This window comes from Hoplias malabaricus, chromosome X1 (assembly GCF_029633855.1).
Source record: "Hoplias malabaricus isolate fHopMal1 chromosome X1, fHopMal1.hap1, whole genome shotgun sequence".
In the NCBI taxonomy this organism is placed as follows: domain Eukaryota; kingdom Metazoa; phylum Chordata; class Actinopteri; order Characiformes; family Erythrinidae; genus Hoplias; species Hoplias malabaricus.
The window spans coordinates 17632126-17656462 of NC_089818.1; the positions used below are offsets into that span (position 1 = coordinate 17632126).

Below are 24337 nucleotides of genomic sequence, written 5' to 3' on the forward strand. Positions count from 1 at the left end.
GTGTCTTTTGTGCTGCCAGTTTATTGTGCTGCCAGTAAATACTGATGATTAGGTTTTTAAAAAGCATCTCAGAGAGGCTTTGGGAAGTAAAGATGGGTCGGCGTTCACAATCCCGTGGATAAAAAAAAAAAAAAATAAACAAATAAAGTGCAATAATTAAAGAATAAAGTTTCTCAAATTAAAATAGTAAAATAAACATGAGTTTCCATCACTTTCTGTACACAGTATCATCAAAATATTATGAGAATCCAAAGAAATACCTTTATGCAAGGGACAAGGCCCAAACCAATATTGGTTGACTGTGATCTTCAGGCATTGCATTAGAAACAGACATGAGTCTCTCATGGAATCACTGCACGGGCACAGAACCATTTCCCAAAACAACTGTCTGGCAAACACAACACACAACGTCCACAAGCGCAAGTTAAAACACACAAATACAAACAGGATTCAGAAACACCTCCTTCTCTGGGACCAACTTCATTTTTGATGGACCGAGTTGAAGTGGATTGTTCTGAGGTTCTGGAGGTTGGGGTTAAAGAGGAGTGTACCCCACCAGGCTTTTTAGGTTCACAGTTCAAAAGACAGCATCTGTGATTACATGGGGCCACATTTGTATAAATATATATGAGCAGATAAAATCCTATAACAAGCAAGGGGTAGGAACATATTTCAATTTCAAACAATAGCAGTTTATCTCCTTTACATTTACAGGGTGTTGTTAAGAAGAATTAACAACACTCCAACACTTATTTCAACACAGTGGTAAACATTTTTTGGAACTTGTTGCTGTTGCCCATTTCATTCATTTAATTATTATTATCTATAACCATTTATGGTTGGTCCAGAGCCTACACGGAATCATTGGGCACAAGGAGTGGGTGCCAGTTCTTCACAGTGCAATAAACACTCACTCACACTACAGACAATTCTGAATCGCCAATCCACCTACCAACGTGTTTTTGGACTGTGGGAGGAAACCGGCGCACCCGGAGGAAACCCATGCAGACACAGGGAGAACACACCAACTCCTCACAGACAGTCACCCGGAGGAAACCCATGCAGACACAGGGAGAACACACCAACTCCTCACAGACAGTCACCCGGAGGAAACCCATGCAGACACAGGGAGAACACACCAACTCCTCACAGACAGTCACCCGGAGGAAACCCATGCAGACACAGGGAGAACACACCAGACTCCTCACAGTCACCCGGAGGAAACCCACGCAGACACAGGGAGAACACACCAACTCCTCACAGACAGTCACCCGGAGGAAACCCACACAGACACAGGGAGAGCACACCACACTCCTCACAGACAGTCACCTGGAGGAAACCCACACAGACACAGGAAGAACACACGACACTCCTCACAGACAGTCACCCCAGGGAAACCCACACAGACACAGAGAGAACACACCACACTCCTCACAGACAGTCGCCCGGTAGAAACCCACACAGACACAGGGAGAACACACCACACTCCTCACAGACAGTCGCCCGGAGGAAACCCACACAGACACAGGGAGAACACACCACACTCCTCACAGACAGTCACCTGGAGCGGGACTGGAACCCATGACCTCCAGGTCCCTGGAGCTGTGTGACTGTGACGCATATTTAATAACTCTCTATTAAATATAAGAATTGAACATCGCATTAAGTTTTTATTTACATTTTGAACAATGTTCCAACTGTTTTGGAAATGGGGCTGGTATTATATGAACCATTTTAAATTTTTGTATAGTTTAGTTTTGGCAATATGTATGAAATATGTGGAAATTATATAGTGTTGAGTTCAAAGACTTTCAAACAACTGCCCTAGTCCTGGTTCTAAATAAATAGATAAATTAAAAAAATAACGTTATAGTAAGCTGTGGGAGCAATGAGCTGTGTCTTTTGTGCTGCCAGTTTATTAGAGATTTGACTCAAACGGTTACGTTTTCAGGGCTAAAACATCAACTTTTGGTGCAGAATTTGTTAAAACTATGAATCCAAGGCATCTGTATTGAGTTCCACTATTATGTTCTCTAATGCATGACTACCCATGTGTTCTTGTACACAAAAATCTGTTTTGGTCTCATCTTTTCCTCTCCAGTCTAGTTTCCAGTGAAGCAGAGGAGGTGTAGCAAACTTCAAGCACTTACATTCACATTGTGAGAAGTTTGTTTTTTCTTCTTTGCTGTCCTTCCATGAAAGTGGAAAGTTCTTATCAAAGATTGGAATATTGTAATCAGCATCTCCTGCTGTGATTCCTGGCATACGGTGGCACGCAATTCACTGGTATACCAGAGACGCTTCTGTGCAAAATCAGAGACCTTTTAATAATTTGCATGAATTATCCAGTCAAAGGGTCATTAAATACAATTTATTCATTTTACAAAATGTCTTACAAATTTAACACAAGTCTCTCAAAGTGATTGGAAGTTGTAATAAAGGGAAATAGTGAGAATAATGAATGCTAAACATTTTGATGTATATTCATTCATTCATTCATTCATTTTCTGTAACCCTTATCCAGTTCAGGGTCACGGTGGGTCCAGAGCCTACCTGAAATCATTGGGTGCAAGGCGGGAATACACCCTGGAGGGGGCGCCATTCACTCACACTTTTGAGTCTACCAACGTGTGTTTTTGGGCTGTGGGAGGAAACCGGAGCACCCGGAGAAAACCCACGCGGACACGGCGAGAACACACCACACTCCTCACAGACAGTCACCCGGAGCGGGAATCCCACAACCTCCAGGCCCCTGGAGCTGTGTGACTGCGACACTACCTGCTGCGCCACAGTGCCGCCCATTTTGATGTATATACTATTTCATTGTATTTAGTTGTTGAGACTTCTGTTAACTCTGTTTTCCTGATTATTAAAATGTATATCTAATGACTGCTTTAACTGGATATTAAATAAATCAAGGGAGGAGCACCAAATAATTTAATTAGTGGATACTCAGCAAATTCACCAGGGTTAAATCAACACTATTAGTGTTAACACTGAGAGTGTTAAATTATTACACTAGCCGTGTTAATTTAACATTGGCGAATTTGCTGTGTAATTATTTGGCATCTTTGCATGGTTACAGACTGCAGAGAGTGTGGATAGCCCTCAAACTTTGGGCGCACCAGTACCAAAGTTCCCAGTTTCAAACCCTTAAAAAAGTATAGAAATGACATAAATGGGTTGAACTTTTTCGAGTGCTCACCTGTCCAATAGCCAGTGATGGCATCCAAAGAATCCACAAGAGTATAACTGGCCTTATTCTCTTAGCTGGGATGGCCTAATTAGTCTGTTAGCTGACATGACATATGGACAGTTAGTATTCTCCTCCAAACATGTTGAGCTGGTTAGTGGCACTGCGGTAATTGCAGTTCGAAAAGAGGTGGTGGCTGGCAACCCGTTTCATTAAAGAATCACATGCTTGCCCTTACCCTCCCATCTTGGTGGCACTGTGGGTATTAGCTCTGAGGATGGAATAGGTGATGATTAATATTTGGAAAAAAAACTGGGATGAAATTTTGGGGAACATTTTTAATTAATAAATAAGTTAAGTAATAATGATCCCTGTTGAGGTAATAAGAAATAAAGTGTAACTGTTAAGAGGAATCCATAAAGAATAATATGCAAAAAAAAAATAGATTAAAATCAGCAGCTTCATGTTGAAACATACAGAAACATTCCGTCCAATATATAATACACTCACAGTCCTCATCAGAACTAACATGCATTTCAACATGATCAATATCAACCGTCATTACATTGTCAACATCATCCATATCTTCATCATCATCATCATCATCATTGTCTGTCCTCAACAGCTACAAGTTTATTTATAGTCAATGTCCAGTGTTCAAGATTTTCAGAAAAGTCCTATGACGCTCTAGTGAAAGTAGCTAGACGTCTTCACTAGAGCTCCAGTGTAAAACTCTTTGAAGTGCTTCAGAGTAGTTTTAACCACTAGAGGGAGCTATTTTCCCATTAATCCCTTTCTAATGGCAACAAGGTTAAATATCTTTATTTACATTTAACATAAAAAATTCAATACTAGCATTCGGAAATATATGGAGTCCCAGTGATTTTAGTAACAGACAAAAGTACTGAAAATTAAAGTGTCAAACATGCTTCAGTTTATAAATGGATTTCCAGTGTTGCTTTTTTTAGGAGACTCTAAAGTGCAGCAGAAATGTAAAAGTCATTAGAACTAAGATACATTCTTCATCCTGACACTGCAGTCAGTGCCTTGTAGTCCATTCATTGTGGAATGGTGCACGTAAATGTGGGTTCTACACGTTACTAATTCTAACACTGAAGGGGCTACTGTCTCTCATCCTCCCTCTCTCCTCAACTCCTTCTCTGTAACTTTGCTCCAACTGCATCTTCTCCGGGTCCCCTCCCTCCACCCCGCCGCTGCTTGTATAGCTCTGCCGACTGGTGGGTGGGGACTCTTTGAAAAGTGGTGGCGTCTTGGCCTTGATCACCTTGTCAAAGTAGGCGAGGTCCGCTACGTATTTGCCGATAGGAGACAGAGAGACAATGGGTGGGAACTCGTAGCCCCAAAGGATCTCGTCCGGCAAGTAGGATGTGCGCACCTGACAGGTGGCAGAGGTAGGTTCCACTGTGGAGCTCATCATAACCAACAGCTCAAAATCAGCCAGCTCTGGGTCTGTCCATCCACCACCTGAGAGAGAAAGTCACAGTGTCATTCATTCATTCATTCATTCATAGTCTGTAACCATTTATCCAGTTCAGGGTCACGGTGGGTCCGGAGCCTACCAGGAATCACTGGGTGCAAGGCAAGAACACACCCCAGAGGGGGCGCCAGTGCTTCACAGAGACCGTGCCACCATGCCGTCCCTTATAGTTTACAAGTAAAAAAAATATTATTGTGGCTTTAAAATTGCTTATTTCAACGGGCTCCTTCAGGGTATACTTCAACTTTTCATGTAGAGCAGCTGTGGCCTAATGGGCCCGGAAGGTCATCAGTCCTTTCCCCACAGCTGTCTGGAAATATCCACAGCTGGAGTTCCCTTGAGCAAGGCACCTAAATGCTCTTGGCCTGCCAGCTCTGGGTGTGTGTGTTCACTGCCCCTAATCACTAGTGTGTGTATATAATATATTCATAAAATAAAACCACACTGGCATCTACTTAACCTGAAAGATGCTGAACTCAGTCTACTATATTTTACTTTATTTATTTGTCCAAAATAAACTGAAGCGTATTAACAACTTGTAAGTTTACCTTTGGCAGCCCAAGCTCGAAGTGGGCTGTCGTCATCAATGGTGTGGTAGAAGGTAAGGGGGAGAATGAGGAAGGGGCTCTCGCTGGCCGTGTCCACACTGAAAGAGACATTCCTTTGGTCCAGACGCACTGTCTCGCTTTCCTTAGACACACATGGCTGCAGCAGCTTCCCTGTCACCTGTGCATATGAAACACACTGAGCTTCAACTGGCCAGTAGCTTTTATTTTCTAATTTTATTTTCTAAGTGGAACTGTCGCTAAATACATCCCAAAATGTATCAGGTGCTAACTGGCTGAATAACATACCAATCAAATCTATAACAGCCTGCAAGACGATCACAACAGATACAGGCTCCTCCTCTTTACCTGGCAGCCCAGCAGGAGGCTTTTGCGCATGTTGGCCACTCTGATCATGAGACACGGTCTGCCATCGTGATTGGCTACCACTGCATGCTGGCTAAAGCGGACCGTCTCGCCACGTTTCTTTGGCCGAGCCACCTGAAGGACACAGAGAGAAAGACGGGATAGGGGAGGAAGGGGAGATGGGGGCAGTGGCGAGAAAGAATGTGTTTCTTTTCATGCATTCCACCAAACACCTATAAGAAAATATTTTTACCATCCTCTCCAACTGTGACCAGCCCAGTGTCAGTGTGAACCTAGAGGGTGCACCTTTGCAAGGAAAGTTCCAGTGATGAAGATCTCCATGGCGGTGGTGATAAGGAGTTGGATGATGAGCAGGACGATGGCAGAGGGACACTCTTCGGTGATGCAGCGAAAGCCGTAACCGATGGTGGTCTGTGTCTCCAGGGAGAACAGGAACGCACCTGTAAGGGTCTGCATCTGCATCACACAGAGTGTGTGATTGGCTGGAGGCTCAAATTCTAGAGGGAAGTGAAATAAACATGTATTTCATCTGAAATTAAACTGAAGTCTGGATAAACATCTGGATTGACACTGGATATTAGCTTCTCTTTGACCAATTCAGGAGATAGCTTGGCCTTCTAACTGAGGCTGCTTACCCAGTAGATCTCCGTGTACCAGGGCTAGCAGGTACCACAGCAGGCCGAATGTGAACCACGTCCCCACAAATGTGGCACTGAAAAGGACAAGCTTGTACCTCCACTGCATGTCCACGAAGGTGGTCCAGGGGTCTCGCAAGTACAGAGCCCCTCGTCCACTCACATGTTCGATGCGTACGTTGCTCCGTCCGTCTTTGGACAGCACACGGCGGCGGCGACGAAGGACCTGACTCATGGGCCCAGAGCCACCCAGCAACGGCTTTAGAGCATCTGTCTGCGTCTGACAGTGGCACATCTTCTGGTGGGTGGAGCCAAGTGGGGAGGTGGGTGTGGATGATGTCATCTGTGAATAATATCAAAGTCTAAGGAAGTGGTTTCTTTTTTATTGTTCCCTTGGTCTGAACCAAACAAGAAAATGATACAAATGATACATTTTTAGTCCCGGGTTTATATAGTGTTCACACTGAAACATTTGCACCTGAAACAAGGTATTTAGAGTATAATGTAACGTATGGTGTATATTCTTTGGTGAAGTCTTCAGAGCAGTGCACCACGCTGGGCTTAAGGCTTTTATCAGGGTTGTGTGTGTACCTACTGGTATTTTTATCAACTGGAAACACAGCAAGTTGTGGTAAAGTTGATAAAGAAGTAAAAACAGTGCCAGAAATCCCTCCACTGAACAAACCCAAGAAGGTAAACTACTGTTCTCAAGGCTGTTTTCAAGGTTCTCTCTCAGGGCATTTACTGTAGCGTCTTTTAGCTTCACATCCTGTTTGGTTCGTTTAGATGCCTTTAATTTATATTGTGTTCATATTGGAGACTGCACCAGAATTCACTTGTTTGGTGAGCACCAGAATTTAAATGAAGGCATTCACACTTACTGCAACAAAACACACAGAGCAATCGTACCAGGGTTCGTTTTAATCAAACTGAAGTTGACAATTATAAACACAACCGAAGTCAAAATATGTTTACACATCTTCTACACAAACACATTAAAACGTTTTCTTCAGACTTCTACTGTTTCTGAACGTATAACAATTTTTTTACATTTAGAAATGTCCCATAATTTCAGTATGTCTATTATTTTCTAGAAAATAAACAGTAATTGTGTTCTCCCCATGTCTGCGTGGGTTTCCTCCGGGTGATTGTCTGTGAGGAGTGTGGTGTGTTCTCCCTGTGTCTGTGTGGGTTTCCTCCGGGTGACTGTCTGTGAGGAGTGTGGTGTGTTCTCCCTGTGTCTGCGTGGGTTTCCTCCGGGTGACTGTCTGTGAGGAGTGTGGTGTGTTGTCCCTGTGTCTGCGTGGGTTTCCTCCGGGTGACTGTCTGTGAGGAGTGTGGCGTGTTCTCCCTGTGTCTGCGTGGGTTTTCTCCGGGTGACTGTCTGTGAGGAGTGTGGCGTGTTCTCCCTGTGTCTGCGTGGGTTTCCTCCGGGTGACTGTCTGTGAGGAGTGTGGTGTGTTCTCTGTGTCTGCGTGGATTTTCTCCGGGTGACTGTCTGTGAGGAGTGTGGTGTGTTCTCCCTGTGTCTGCGTGGGTTTCCTCCGGGTGACTGTCTGTGAGGAGTGTGGTGTGTTCTCCCTGTGTCTGCGTGGGTTTTCTCCGGGTGACTGTCTGTGAGGAGTGTGGTGTGTTCTCCCTGTGTCTGCGTGGGTTTCCTCCGGGTGACTGTCTGTGAGGAGTGTGGTGTGTTCTCTCTGTGTCTGCGTGGGTTTCCTCCGGGTGCTTCGGTTTCCTCCCACGGTCCAAAAACACACGCTGGTAGATGGATTGGCGACTCAAAAGTGTCCGTAGGTGTGAGTGAATGTCTAGGGTGTATTCCCGCCTTGCGCCCAATGATTCCAGGTCGGCTCTGGACTCACCGTGACCCTGAACTGGATAAGGGTTACAGATAATGAATGAATGAATGAATGAATGAATGAATGAATGAATAAACAATAATTGTGTATTTAAATGTGTAGCAGCATTCACTGAAAATGACATGCACTTTCAGTAACTTAGAAAACAAACTATGTCACTTGACCAAGAGCCTTCAATTTCTGCATTACTGAAACAGAATGAGCAGTGCGGATTCAGAAATATTAGCTTAGAGAGTAGGAGTAGGAAATTAAAATGTATCCTGTATTAATATAATAGCACAGTAAATATACAATTCTTTTCTAACTGACAGACAAAGATGCAATGTCAGAAATCCAACCCTAAGTGAAGTTGTGAGGAATCTGTGCTGACCCTGGACTGTAGTCCTCCACCTGACCACAAGAGAGAAACACACCTGCCAAAGCCTTTCTATCTGATGAATTTAAAAAAAGAGGGAAAGAGTATTGCTTTACTTGAGAGCTGCCTTAAAAACACAAAGAGAGCACTTGTTACTGGAAAGAATGAATGGATGCATTAAAGGGATTAAGTGAATGAGAAAAGTCACTTTCCCTACGTTCCCAGGCTATCTATCTGCTCATCTCCTTCACTCTCACTTTCCCTTCGTTGCGTCTTTCTCCGGATGTGATTTTACTTTTGTGGCTAGGCTTGTTAGCCATAACCAAACAAAAGCATCTTCTTCTTCCATTTACTGTTCATTTATTATTAGTTTATTTGTATGGATTAGTCGTGTGGGTTTTGGAGTTCTTGCTGGTTGAATAAATATCTCTTTCATAGGCTATTTTTAGCTTCTTGTAAAACAATGACCTGACCAATGCATCCAAACCGTGTACATCAGATTCTCACATTCAGACCCAATGTGGATGTTAGTAAATCATATTTTGTCACTGACAAATGCCACTGAAAATGTCACTGGACCTGCCACCTGCCACTATACAATAGGTCTTCAAATCCAGACCTCGGATCCAGGTTCCAGGCTGGGACTTTTAAATGGCCAGGCAGTATGCCACTATACCTGGCTAGTCAGGTGCACTAGCAATTGCAGGTATTAGCTTTGTCCTCAGATGTAAACATTGCTCTACACATTGTAATATAATGTTACAAAAGCATTTCGCTGATAACAAGTGGATTGGACTAGACCTGCCACTGAAGCTGTTACTACTTCCCTTCTCAATGAATCCCAGCCCAGATAAATTTCACAGATACATCATTTTCCTGTTAATCAATCCTTCGGCTGATTGCGAGGGTTAAAAGCAAACAAGCTAGAGTTTGGCTCTTTTTCGCTCCTGCACTACATTGTGAGGCCATCTGTGTCCTGAAAACGTACTAAAAGAAGCACACACAAAGCAGTAGTTCATACCCACCAGACTGACCCTGTGGTTATATAAGCTGCAGTGTTTATAATTAGGATAATTACAATAACAGAATCCTAATTTGTTTCTTTCATGCATCGCTCGTTCCTCTCTCTTGCTTTCACACACTCTCCCTTAAACTTTTCTCTTTCTCATTCAACGGTCAATGGTCTGCTCATATGGATCCATTCTACCGTACCATTTCTCGCTCTTAGAACTTCACAAATGACAGTTTATTTTCATAGTACGTACTGAACAATTCACATCCTACATGTTTGTTTTTTCCACTGCATTCCATCTAAAGGCTTCACCATGATATGACCATTTCTGAGACTTCTGAGACTCAGACTATAGAAGTCTCATTTCTGAGACTTCTATAGTCTGAGACTTCATTCACCTTCTATAACTTATAACAATGTGCAAATGATTCGCTGAACTGTATTTGTGCCTCATTCACAAAGCTGAAAGCTGTTTCCAGGCTGAATCACACCTTAGAACTTCAGCATGGACTAGGGTTAGGTACTGACATTCATTCATTGTCTGTAACCCTTATCCAATTCAGGGTCGCGGTGGGTCCAGAGCCGACCTGGAATCATTGGGCGCAAGGCGGGAATACACCCTGGAGGGGGCGCCAGTCCTTCACAGGGCAACACAGACACACACACACATTCACTCACACCTACAGACACATTTGAGTCGCCAATCCACCTACCAACGTGTGTTTTTAGACTGTGGGAGGAAACCAGAGCACCCGGAGGAAACCCACGCGGACACGGGGAGAACACACCAACTCCTCACAGACAGTCACCAGGAGCGGTCCCTGGAGCTGTGTGACTGCGACACTACCTGCTGCGCCACTGTGCCGCTAGGTGCTGACAGATATATATATATATAAATTCAATAACACGCAAAAGCTATAAAACTGTATATATTTCTGCAGCTTTATTTTTGTGTGTGGACTGTTTGAACTAAAGGATGAATGTGTTAGTAATTTAGCAACATTTATCTGCCGTTTTCTTATTTCAAAATAGCTATGGCTCTGGATTTTACAGTGTTTTTTCTTGCCATCCCTTTTTGACTCTTACTTTCCTGAGATGCCTTCTCTCTCGCTCTCTTCGTCCATCTATCTCCACTATAATGGAATGCATTGTTGACAATACAGATGAAAGGAACAAAAGATCAGGAACAAAAGTGTTTGTGAGGGAGAAACAGAGAGTTGCACAGAGAGAGAGAGAGAGAGAGGTTGGGGGGGGGATATGTGACAAAAAGACCCTCATTAGTATTCCAAAGTGGATAATAATCCCCCTTGGCTGGACTCGAATGCACCATCTCTTCATCCCCTTGCAATCAACACAGTCTCTCTCTCTCTCTCTCACTCTCTCTCTCTCTCTCTCTCTCTCTCTCTCTCTCTCTGTGTTTGTCCAGTTTAGAACCCAAAGTTGCTGAACACATACCTCTGCAAACCTGAATGGAAAAGCATATAGAGCATCTTAGTAAGATGAGCTTCAGTTATTCTGGCCTTGATCTGGGTCCAGAAGGTTCTCAGATTTCATTTAGTTTTCAGTGAATTTTAGTAGCACATTACAGTGAATTTCTCTTTAAAAATAACCACAGGACTAGGACATATATGTATGAGCTTCTTTTGTTTTTATCATTTCCTGATCAAGACCATGAACAGAACCCTGATTTGTGCATTTCATGTTGAGACTTAAGGCAAAAGTTTGTACACTGCGAAAATAACAGTGAATTCACTTACTACAAATGCGTTGCTATGACTCAAAATATATCCCATCAACAGCATTTATTTCCAAATCTCAACAACCTGACAGACAACATTGATTTAATATATTTCATTGCTGAATTGTTAGCTCTTCAAATTAATAAAATAAGCTGAAAGATAATCAACAGAGGCTTTGGAAAACAAATCTTCATTTAAATTGCCTAGTCTTACCTCTTCAGGAAATGTTACCCTGCTCATAAAGCTAGGGTACAGTTTGGCCCCATATACTCTATGTCTGTCATTGACAGTACACTCTGGAAAACCGTGTCTAGAGATCTTTTGTGTATAAACGAGCAGTAGCTGAAGACACGGCGATGAGGGTGATTTGTTCAGTGCGATTAATGCTTGTTTTTTAGTGGGTAACACCTGCCATTATCTGTAATGTAAGAAAACAACTGACTACCACTTTAACAAATTCTATTATCTCAGTTAAATGTAGTCAAGCATCACTCTGAAGGATTTGCACAATTACACATTCATTTCTCCAGCTCTGGGTTGGGTGGGTCATTTAATTTTGTTCTGTAGCTTCAGCTTTGGAGCATTAACATTTCATTTCATAGCACAAGGTCCACTCAAAACAGAAGAGAACACTGGTTCCTTATGAAAGAATAATAAAGTGTTTCATTTGCCTCATAATTCTCCTTAAGCGCTTCTTAGGAAGGCACTTTATATTGAGAGCAATTTTTTTTCTTGAGAATATCTCATTAAAAGTGTCTAATTGACAACAGGGTAAACATAAACCTTGTTTCTGAGGTTAAGAAAGAGGCCAAACCTTTCTATGTTCTCAGATTCCTCAGAGTAGGCTTTTTTGAGTATGTGGCTACATTGCTAAAGTAGGTTGCTAGCAAAACACTTCAGTATTTTGTTGTGAAACTTAGTCAGGTGACCTGACACAGCCTGTGGATAAAAAAGCATCTGTCAACTGACTGCAGGTTTTTCATAAATGTCCAGCTGTAGCTTACCTTTATTCTCTGTAGGTCAGACCTTCAGAAAAACACAGGAAAACTCCACTTTCTGCTTCACTTTCATCACCAACACAAACACAACAGAGCTACAGAGAGAGCCTGCTCTTATAGAGACATCTCTCTCTCTCTCTCTCTCTCTCTCTCCCTCTCTCTCTATCAGCCTCTTTGTGCGTCAGTTCTCACTTTTCTTCCCCTCACAGAAAATTCCAGCAATTTATGTGATTAGACCAAAGGGGTAATTTGTGTAATTACACACACTGTAACCTGTAGTTAAATTGAAATTTATACAGTCCTGAATGAAAGTAACAAACAGGACAGTATCAAACAATGACAACTGGAAGACTTCCACAGACAGACAAACAGAGAGAGAGAGAGAGAGAGAGAGAGAGAGAGAGAGACCCCTACAGTAAAACTCCAGTAATACTTTAATAATTGTTTTTTATTTTTCAAATTTTGAGTTCAGCTCACCTCCACTAGTAAGAGAACATAAGGACAGCCTACAATATTCTGTTAGGTTCATATTAAACTTGAATAAGTATCGAAATAACCACAATAAATCGAAGTAGAATAGTATCAAACACGTCATCTACAATTTATAACCGTTTCTAATATTAATGCAGTGTCTTAAAGTTCTTTATATGCATTTTCTAAACAGCCCTATGTACGTGTCTTGGGAATCCTGTTCTATTACAACTGATATTTATTATAAGGGTACTCCATTTGGACATGCATTGCTCTTCCTTTACAGGTCACAAACTGGTGAATTTTAAGAATATGATGATTTTGGAGAGTGTTTGTGGAAGATCCATATACTTAATTTAAAATGATCCTGTTTTGTTAGTATTTTCTGAAAGGTTTTCATTCTATTTATGAATCAGTTTATTTATTTGCTCATTGATCAGTATCTATTCTTTGTTTCTTTATTCATTCATTCAGTAGGTTTTTGTTGGTTTATTATATAAGTTCTTATGTAAGATGGCTTTTCTTGAATTCGTTATGGTAAAGAGCTCTTAAGTGTGTCAAGGTGACTCTTTCTTTCTCTTCCTCCTTCCTCCAGCACGTGCTTCCCCGGTGGTCCCCAGGCCCAAAAGTGTCTGGACAGAACATCCTGAAACACAAAAGGACCAAAGACGCCGGAAACCGTGAGCAGCATAAAGACTATGGGACAGAGTGGGTGACACAGCATTCATTAATGAAAAGAGAGAGAGAGAGAGAGAGAGAGACTCATTAATCTGAAATCATGGATTAAAATAAGTTCATGAAATCCTAATTGCTAATTGACATCCTAGATTTTCTGTGTGCATGCATGTCTACAGATTTTATTATTTTTAAAATACTCAGGTAAAGGACAAGAGCACGAAACAAATATTTCTTGCTTTAAAAACTTTCTTGCCAACTCTCTGTTTGGAATTTAAATCACCTTTGATTTATTTTTTTTTTTCAAATAAATGATTAAAAACATTAATCCATAACTCTGTTACTACAACAATTAAGATGATAATATGGAATGATTCATGAGGGGTAAATATGAAGTAGGGAGCACCCTTTTGCTGTAAGTACAATTCATACAATGTGCAAGACGGACATCACAAGTTCAGCATTCATATACAATTCATCTGCCCACTAGAAAAATATTAAAACTGAAATTCCATTTTAAGGCTGGTGTGAAAAGGGTCAAGCTCTGAATGACCATCTTCACGTTCCTGACTACATTATATAAAACATTTTTTAAAAATCTGAGAAATTCCTGTTTAACCAGCTTTTACGGTTATAATCAGTTATAGACGTAAAGGGGTTGGACAATGAAAGTGAAACACCTGGTTTTAGACCACAATTATTTATTAGTATGGTGTAGGGCCCCCTTTTGCGGCCAATACAGCATCAGTTCATCTTGGGAATGACATACACAAGTCCTGCACAGTGGTCAGAGGGATTTGAAGCCATTCTTCTTGCAGGATAGTGGCCAGCTCACTACGTGATGCTGGTGGAGGAAAACGTTTCCTGACTCGCTCCTCCAAAACACCCCAAAGTGGCTCAATAATATTTAGAACTGGTGACTGTGCAGGCCATGGGAGATGTTCAATTTCACTTTCATGTTCATCAAACCAGTCTTTCACCAGTCTTGCTGTGTGTATTGGTGCATTGTCGTCCTGATACACGGCACGGCCTTCAGGACACAGTGTTTGAACCATTGGATGCACATGGTCCTCCAGAATGGTTCGGTAGTCCTTGGCAGTGACACACCCATATAGAAAGTATTGGGCCAAGGGAATGCCATGATGTGGCAGCCCAAACCATCGCTGATCCACCCCCATGGTTCACTCTGGGCATGCAACAGTCTGGATGGTACGCTTCTTTGGGGCTTCTCCACACTGTAACTCTCTCGGATGTGGGGAAAACAGTAAAGGTGGACTCATCAGAGAACAATACATGTTTCACACTGTCCACAGCCCAAGATTTGCGCTCCTTGCACCATTGAAACCCACGTTTGGCATTGGCATGCGTGACCAAAGGTTTGGCTATAGCAGCCCAGCCGTGTATATTGACCCGGTGGAAACAGGAGAGTCGAAGTGCACATTTAATTCTGCCGTGATTTGGGCAGCCGTGGTTTTATGTTTTTTGGAGACAATCCGGGTAGCACCCGAACATCCCTTTCAGACAGCGTCCTCTTGCGTCCACAGTTAATCCTGTTGGATGTGTTTCCTCCTTCTCTGTGGTATTACCCTGGATATGGTGGCTCTTGATACATCACAAAGACTTGCTGTCTTGGTCACAGATGCGCCAGCAAGACGTGCACCAACAATTTGTCCTCTTTTGAACTCTGGTGTGTCACCCTTAATGTCGTGTGCATTGCAATATTTTGAGCAAAACGGTGCTCTTACCCTCTGCTAATTAAACCTTCACCCTCTGCTCTTACTGGTGCAATGTGCAATTAATGAAGATTGGCCACCAGGCTGGTCCAATTTAGCCATGAAACCTCCCACACTAAAATGACAGGTGTTTCAGTTTCATTGTCCAATGTGACCCTGTAGTTGAGGATGCATTTTTTGGAAGATAATGTTCAGAAATATACATCTATCAGCTCACTTATACTCTAGTCCATTGGAATCCTGTTATTTACCAATTTGTTTTCAAGTAATAAGCCGGCACAAAGCTACATTAGTCCTGTTCTACTGCTAGTATTAAGGGCCAAATCACCTGTAAACGGTTAACTGAAGGGCAAATGTGGAGAAATAGAGAAAAAAATGACACAGCATCGTTCTGTGTGTATTAATATGGGTTGCTCCCTCTAGTGGACGCATAGACACAACAAAACACTTATTCAGCCCCTGGCCGGTTATATAACAGTGTCCCAAAAGATTATGGACACATTCTCACATGGAATTTCGTTTAAAACTAGGGATCAGTAGGGAAAATGTTCCCCGTAACTCAGGCTTTACACTACATATTTGAACACTATAAATAGGATCAGATTTGGTTTAATAGGAGAGTAACAGAAATAAAGAATGAGATTACTGTTAAAAAGAATTTAGTAAACTTACAATTTAATATGGACATATAACTTAAACACTGAGAAAGGCCAGTAGAAACAGTGCTAATTTCCTGCTCGATTGAGAACACAATGACACGATTCTGTTCTTTTGTTTTCACACCAGACTCTTACCATGTGAAAGAATGTAATGGGAGCTGCCCGCTGTTTAGAGCGCGCTGTTGTTATGTAAAGAGAGAGAGAGAGAGAGAGAGAGAGAGAGAGAGAGAGAGAGACCCCCACACACACATACACACACTACGCCCAAAATATATTCACTCATTTCCGTACCCAACAAAACTCCAGTATACTGTAAGCCCCAGGGTGTTTATTCTGCTCATTCTGCCCTAAACCTAACCCTTGCCCAACTGTTACACTGTATATACTCGTTTAATAGTTGTTCCTCAATTTAATACGCAGGAAAAAACATTGCCTTAGTCATTCTGGTAAGATTTTCATCACATGTTTGACGCTAGTATTGACGAAAGAACCATGAAGCAACTGAATTAATCTCTCGAGATCCTTCCCGAAAGACTCGACTCGTTTGAATCGATTCTTTAGAGTAGCATTGGCCGAACCGACCAAAAGGATCAAACGAATCGAGTTTTTACACTACCCAGTAAACAAGGAACGTCCCTGGACGTTCAAAATAGGTCTAAAAGTAGTCTGTCCGTCAAGGACATATTTTAAACGTCAATGGACGTCCAAAATCCATCTTAATAAGTTAGTTAAGTGGTGACCAATCGATAACGTCAGTGGACGTCCAAAATACGTCTAATAGTCTTCTTTTCAATGTCTGTGTTTGGACGTCTTTTCAACTTTCATTTTCAACCTTAAGAGAGCGTTGATTAGACGTCATTACGTTATTTCAACGTCGAATCAACGGCAAATTGTTTACTGGGTACGTATTTGGTCACATAACCGACCACTGTCATACTTCAGTGGAGCTTCTGTTATTAATCTGTTTATTCACAGCCCAGTGTGTCTAAGTTTAATCCATAAAGAGACAATAGAGTGATTCTGTTACTGTAATGTTAAGAAATATTCCTTATGATGTTTTTTATGACGTAACTGTTAAGAAATAACATAGGAGCGTGTGCGTGGGAAATCATTGGGAAATCATGGCCTATCCTTGTTCTCCCTGGGTATATATTATGACCCTCCAACTCACCCATCCCTCACCACAACAGTCAATAAAAGAGAACTGGGAAATTAGTGTTCTCATCCAAGCATCTTGAGTTCCAATTCCAGTCTGAGCTGACTTCATGTTCCAGAAGAAGCCAATGTTGGTGTTCACCCTCCTAGCGTGGTAGCACCATGTGATAAGGGGAGACCTGACAATTATATGGAACTGGTAATAGCTAAAAATTTCAGAGGAAAAAGGCTAAAGATCATAAAAAAGTCAAACTATCTAACGTTACATCACTGCTCATACTTGTTACTGAGAATTTGAACCAGTTTCAACAAGGTTTCAAACCGCACCCGAATATCACACACACACACACAGCATCCACCACATCACGACACACACCCGCGAGCTCAGCCAATTGCAGCGAAGCTGTAGGAGTGATGCATGAAGAGGGAGTGTCTCGGAGAGGGGAAACTCTGACTAGTTTCTCCCTTCCCCTTCAAAACGGAGTATAAAGGAAGAGGCACGATTCAGGCTCACGTTCATCATTCCATTCAGAACTTAACCTCGTTTTGGGAGATTTCAACTCAAGAGAAAAACCCACAATGTTCCCGGATTCATCCTCAGGGTGAGTGTCAACAGCTTCCTTCTCTAAAATGTGTTTTACGGGTGCGGAACGGTTTCGGTTTTGAAAAATATATATTCGAAAGAGTAATTAGAGAAAAATCAAATGAGACTGACTGAAACGTAAAAATCAAATGAGAAAGAGAAAACAGGAAAGAGACGTTGCTCCAGCCTCAGTGTGTGAGTTAGCCTATAGGAGACTAGCAGGTGGTGCTTTACCGCCAAAACGCGAGGGAAAACTAAAGTACTAAAATGTCGTCGCTCCTCTGTGTTTTTTAAACTAAATTATATTTCCGCGAACTTAAGCGAGTCGTTGTTATATTTTCTCCGAAACCGAGTGGCCAGAGTAGTGTTTTCTGGAGCCACTCAGAGGATGATGCAACATCACCTCAGTACACGCGTGGACTCGGGACTGAGGGTCTTTATATAATATGTTAATTAGCTGATGTTATATAACACGTGTAGGCTAATACACATCTATAACGAACTGATATACAACAGAATCTAATCGCCGGCTTTTCTCCTAAGGCTTGGGTGTTTGATTAATTGGATGTTGTTTCTAAATCTGACTAATTCTCATCTAGATGATAAATTAACACTCAGCTATGGGATGCTTTTGGTTATTAACATGAGCCTCATGTGGACAACTGCTGGCAAAGGTTTCACTCTGCTGGAAGGATCCTTGCAGGAATATATGATTCTTATCGGGAAAAAAATGTATTTTTTTTTTCTAAAATGTTAGCTAGTAATGTTTCATAGGAATGAATAGGAAATACTTTTGGAATAAATAGGCTAGCCTTAAAAATAAGAAACTGGAGGGTTAAAAAAAAATAAAGAAGGAAAAGCATAACCTACTGTGAGATGCTTTTTTAATCCCTGGTGTGGTACACGTGTGGAAACTACAATAATGATGCCTTGAGTGACGTCACAGTAACAGAGACGTGATTTCCGCCACGTTTCGGATAAAGTCTCTTGGGACGAGGGGGAGGACGTCTACTCTCATCAGCATCCCAAACCACCCCATAAATAGACAAAAATATACACACAAAGAGAAATACAGATTACATAAGCACCATTACTGACTAAACTAAGTAAACAATGACAAAACTAAGTAAAGTATTTATACAGCTTTTAAGCACCTCTGGTTAAATTAACGAGTTTCCTTTCTCCAATAACACTTTCTCCACTGAGAACAAACATTTGTTAATTTAAATACACAAATACGGTTAATTTACTTTGTTCCACGTATTGAATAATGTGTTGGAAAATGTATGTATGCCCAAACTTTTGCATATAACTATATAAAATACATTATTTTTATACATTAGTACTTATATATGTAATACCTTACAAACATAAATGTAATACATTTAAAGCTGTTCAACACTGACACTGGAGATACTTTTAGGCTCTGTGTAGACATCATTTCAGTCCATTTGCTCTACTGTAAATAGACATAGTCATTGTTTTGACAATAAATTAAATAGTTTTAATACCTCTGAAAGAATTCAAAACAGATTCATAGGCTTATAGAAGAATTTGGCCAGCACTAAAGAGAAAAGTGTAAACTCTATTCTCCCCCCTATCAGTCAGTGTTTACAGTAAAGATGTGTCATAGCAGCTAAAATACTGATTAAAATTTTATGACGTCTGGAATATGATACCAGTGACGTTTGTGAATGTGAAGGACAAAGCAGGCTATATTGGATATGTTTACTAATACTTAGGAAATGAAAGCCATCTCTTTTTATACTCTTAAATACTTGAAATTGTATAAATCTGTTATCATGATCTTTTTTATAAAGGTGTGATATTTGCTGTGATACAGCTAAGGGTCATATGACTCATATGACAAAAATGTGAAACAAGTCTGATGGTTTTCTCATGACAAACCTTGTGTTTGCAGTCTCTCAGATGTCTGGTATTACAGTACAGTACATTAACCAATACCTCAACTTCCTCACTCTCTTAAAGATATGGTTATGAGGAGTGCAAGGCGACTGCTGATTGGCTGCTGGATCAGGCCCCAGTGCGTCCCTTGGTGGGCATCGTGTGCGGCTCAGGCCTGGGGGGGTTAGCTGACATGCTGAAGGACCAGAAGGTTTTCAGTTACAGTGATATCCCCAACTTCCCACAAAGCACAGGTGAGTTGACCAATGCCTGTAAAGTGACAACTACCAGAGATTACAGGATGTAGGATATGGGCTATATATGGACATAAGTATGTGATTAATGTGCTTTATTGTTTTATGTGGCACCATTATTATAAAGGCCACTACTATTATGCAGCTTTGGTTTCCTAAGTCTCATTCAGTTTCCGTGACGGTTAACCCTCACTTCCCAAGAATGCTTTTTTATATGCTTAATAACCAGTGTGATACTACTCTAACTTGTTGCTGTGTGTGTTTTAGTGCATGGTCATGCTGGCCGCTTGGTGTTTGGCACACTTAAAGGAAAGCCATGTGTTTGTATGCAGGGAAGGTTCCACCTGTATGAAGGATATCCCATCCAAAAGGTACTTCTTAACTACATTACCCACAATTCATGCTGAACATGTTAAAATGTTAAAACATGTTTTTAGACGGTTGCCATTAAAAAACCCTTATGATATCCATAAACACTGTTACCTCTCCAAGTCAATACAAATTTAGATTGCATTGTAATCTGTAACACATTTATAACATCTTAGTTATTCAACAACTAATGAGTTCTTTTTATTTTATTATTTCCAAACAACTTGCTACTTTTCAAAGCCTAGATCCAGAGCAGGGTGCCATTTTATACACATAAAAGTCACTGTGCCCCAACACTGCATTTCCTCACTTATGTGTGTGTTGGTGACACAGTCTGAGTGCATGTTCTCTATTTTTTTGCATTGTAAATTTTAAAAGAAGAGATGTTGCAACAATGAAGAGAGATTAGGGGGTATCTTTTGACTTGTGGGAGTCATTGTGGTTCAGTGTAATTGCTGTGTCATTGCTGTGCGACTAAGCCTTGTGAGCCTGGTTGCATTGTTTTAGATTACAATCTAGTTTTAAATTTACTTGGACCATGTACAAAATCCATTAACCTCACATGACTGAAATTTAAGTAGTAGCTCATTTCTGTATTACACTCACCTTTCACACACAGATCATCTGTAATCAGTCAAACCTACTGCCTTCCCTCTCCTTTAGTAAACCTGTTTTGGTAGGATACATTTTTTCCACCCTAAATTGTCTAGACACATTGTTTATAAACATTCTGACAGCTGACATGGTGGTATGGTGCCTTCTGAAAGGGTCCTAATGCTGTCATAGATGAAAATCTGTTGGCTAAAACTGGCTAATTCTTTAAAATCCATTATGAAATTGATGAAAACTCTTTATGTTCCTGGTTTATTAGATCACCATGCCCATACGCATTTTTAAGTTGATGGGCGTTGAGACTGTCATCTTGACGAATGCTGCAGGCGGCCTGAACCAGGATTACAAAGTGGGAGATGTTATGATCATCAAAGACCACCTCAATATGCCTGGATTTGCTGGGAACAATCCCTTGTGTGGACTTAATGACGAGAGGTGAGGAAAAGAGTTTGTCTACATAGTCATTTTAATAATACGTGTTGTGCTAATACACAGTGAGACCAAATGAAATGGGTGTGGATTACTTAAAAGTAGTGGTATATTGGGTGTTTTAAAAAGACTAAGTTAAACTTGTATGTGGCTGCACACACCCTTTTTTATAGTTTATATTAAGTCACGTAGCACTGTACTAAAATTGATGTGTTGTTTGAACTGAATACAAGGGCTTGGCACATACCTGGCACTGTTTGTTCAGGTTGGATCAGGCCGTTTATAGCAGAGTGTCCTATCACTTTATTGCCTGTGGCTATGAAAGTCTGTGGTAACACATCTCATTCTCTCTCTCTCTCTCTCTCTCTCTCTCTCTCTCTCTCTCTCTCTCTCCCTTCCTCACTCAGGTTTGGGACTCGCTTTCCCTGCATGTCAGATGCATATGACAGGAATATGCAGCATTTAGCTCAGGAAGTGGGGACGGAGCTTGGTTACTCCGAGTTCCTGAGGGAAGGTGTCTACTGTGTACTCGGGGGGCCGTCTTTCGAGACCATTGCTGAGTGCAGAATGCTCCACCGCTTAGGCGCTGATGCTGTTGGTGAGTTGTGAGAAATGTCATTTTAGACACGTATATACCTTTGTTCAGTTAATTAATCCCATGTTATTTTTGCAATGAATTGTACTCAAAGACTTTGAGAGGGAGCAAATTAAGAATAAGAATGAGCATTCTGAGAAATATACAGTCCGTGCTTTAAGGCCTCTGTCATTTTCTTTCAGGGATGAGCACAGTCCATGAGGTTATAATAGCTCGTCACTGTGGAATGAGGGTCTTCGCTCTCTCTCTGATCACCAACAAGGCCGTGATGGACTACGATAGCGAGGCGAAGGCCAATCACGAGGAAGTCCTGCAGACTGGACAGCAGCGGTCACTCCAGCTGGTCAAGCTCGTGTCCACAATGGTTGCCCGCCTAGATCTTGGTAACAACTATAAAAATGGCGAGGCACACTGTGAGCACTAAGAAACAGCACAGTTTACAGTCTTTATATAAATGTTACATCTGAAAAAAGATCCTTCTAGATCAGCATATTGCACTGCTAGCCACTTGCACTCTCAGTTGTGAGTATTTAATGTCTCTGAAAAAGTTGAAAAATTGTTGCAGTAGTTTGCTTTCTAAACATTGCTTTGGACCTTTTCTCATACTGTATTTTTAAATGTTTACATTCCTGATGGAAACTCTGTTTTGGTGAACTTGGTAAATGTAATTTCTTAATCATATCCCAAAGCCAGCAGTTACATTTACCTTCTAATTACCTTCTAACTTAAGAAACCCTTATTCCAGGCTATTTATATATGTAAATGTATTAATTGTTTGATTTATTCCAAATGTAAGTTACAACAAAGTTAATGAAGGATGTTCATCAGAGATGTAACCTTCTAATTTTATTTATTTATTATTTTTCTTGAACAACAAAATTCACATTTTGATTAATTATTGGACGTCTTTCAGTGCTGTCTCTTTCTTTAAGAAATATTTAAGTAGTTTATTTATATTAAATACTTTTTTTTAAAAGAGGGAATACTTTGGATGTTTTTATAAAGAATGTATTTTTGTGTCTGATGCTTATTTTGACATTTATAACATGAGCAGATTGAGTTTGTGGGGCGTATCTTCTTTTATTTCTCAATAAATATGAAAACAAATGCTCAGTTAATGAAACTGCATTCTCATTATTGTCGTAATTATATTTTTAATCATTTTGAAAAGTTAGTTTGAGTGATTTCATTTCAAATGGCTCATTGTAGGGAAACGGGCCATTTCAAACTTCTTTGCTATGACTGTATAGGTAATGTTCAGGGGCGTAGCAAATGGTGGGATGTGGGCGTTATGACACCCCCAATTTTTTGTTGAAACACAATTCAAAGCCCGCACCCTTGCTAGTGGGTAAATTAACCGTTAGAGCAAAGCCAAACCTGAGTTGTTTTTTTCAGTCATTCTCTTGCTATATAATATAGTCCTATCATAGGACTGAGGCCTCTCCCTCAGGGTGAAACACAGCAGCTTTGTTCAGGTTTCAGCTGATTCTCTTTACATGCCACATCCAAATGCTACAATATTTACATTTTTAAAAATTCATGTTTATAATTCTTGTAACTTAAATACCTATGAATAACTGCATGGCTGTCAACGTGGTTAAATTGAATCAACAAGCAGTTTAAAGTCAAATCAACTTTCAGAAAGGAATTCACAGCCAAATTTGACTTAGTCGTGAGTTATTCTAATTGGATTTAACTTAAAATTTTAAGGCAGCTTTTGAACTTGTGTTCTTGAGTTGAAGCTGGTGGGGTTTTTTTATGGTGTACTTTGATTTTGCTTAATCTGTACCTCATTGAAAAAATTTGGTGCTATCAGGCAATTACCCCAGACCCCCGGTTGTAATTGGTGAATATTACTACCCCATCCCATTACACTCCCACTTTTGAAAAGCTTGATACACTCCTTAGGATAAATCCGATTGCTATAGCACTACTTATACTACTATATTCATACAGAAGGGTGTGGATTTAATAATCAAGTGGTACACTTAACATTCAGTAAGGAAACTTGAAGCGTATTGCTGAATTTTAAAGCAGAACGCGGAAGCTGAAGGATGCTGTTTAACCCTGGTACTGCACTTCACATAGAGCAATGACGTTTACACTAATGGCGATTTTGTGCCACAGTTCTGCGCGCGGACATCTTGAACGCGCCTATTATAATCACGAGCGCGTAAAATAATTTCCCGCGAGAAACAGGAGGGGAAAAAAACACCTCGCGCGAAGAGAGAAGTACAGTCGCGAGTGTTTAAACCACCTCGCGCAATGGAAATAAATTACTGGAGAAAATGATTCTTTTATCCGCGCGCTCAACTAAGTTTACTTGGCTCCTCAGCGAGCGCCATAAACGACACACCCATGATTTACCCACTGTTTACATCGGGTGCATATCATAGCGACAAAATCTATGATACGCGTGTGGAAATGATACCATTTCTAAGTTAAAATGAAAGATGATTTAACTTTCCAGACGCTTAAAAGATTCATTTTTGGGAGTCGACTCCTCATCCGAAGATCCACCCGCTCTCGTGTGCAGAGACGTTGGAGTCGATTAGACCACTGTTAGACCAACGTTTTCTCACAAACACTTCTTCCCCATAGCAACAGACACTGTATTGTGCCTTGTGTAGCTACGTTTTTTTCCGAGTATGTTTCCTCGGAGCAACCGAACATCAA

The 24337-nt window shown here is 40.9% G+C and overlaps 2 protein-coding genes across 2 annotated transcripts; one reads left to right on the forward strand and one right to left on the reverse strand.

The window, feature by feature from the left end:
* Positions 1 to 1930: 1930 nt before the first annotated feature.
* Positions 1931 to 12348, reverse strand: LOC136675586 (ATP-sensitive inward rectifier potassium channel 10-like). The gene is made up of 6 exons (XM_066652215.1): positions 12228 to 12348; positions 6259 to 6601; positions 5909 to 6120; positions 5606 to 5737; positions 5240 to 5417; positions 1931 to 4678 (listed from the first exon to the last, which is right to left on the reverse strand). The coding sequence occupies exons 2-6, from the start codon at positions 6599 to 6601 to the stop codon at positions 4284 to 4286; spliced, it is 1260 nt and encodes a 419-aa protein (XP_066508312.1). The 5' UTR covers positions 12228 to 12348; the 3' UTR covers positions 1931 to 4283.
* Positions 12349 to 17353: 5005 nt separating this feature from the next.
* On the forward strand, positions 17354 to 22780 carry LOC136675675 (purine nucleoside phosphorylase-like). Its single transcript, XM_066652369.1, has 6 exons — positions 17354 to 17516; positions 19487 to 19656; positions 19924 to 20027; positions 20897 to 21072; positions 21474 to 21664; positions 21844 to 22780. Exons 1-6 carry the CDS (start codon positions 17494 to 17496, stop codon positions 22083 to 22085), a joined length of 906 nt encoding a protein of 301 aa, XP_066508466.1. The 5' UTR covers positions 17354 to 17493; the 3' UTR covers positions 22086 to 22780.
* Positions 22781 to 24337: the final 1557 nt, after the last annotated feature.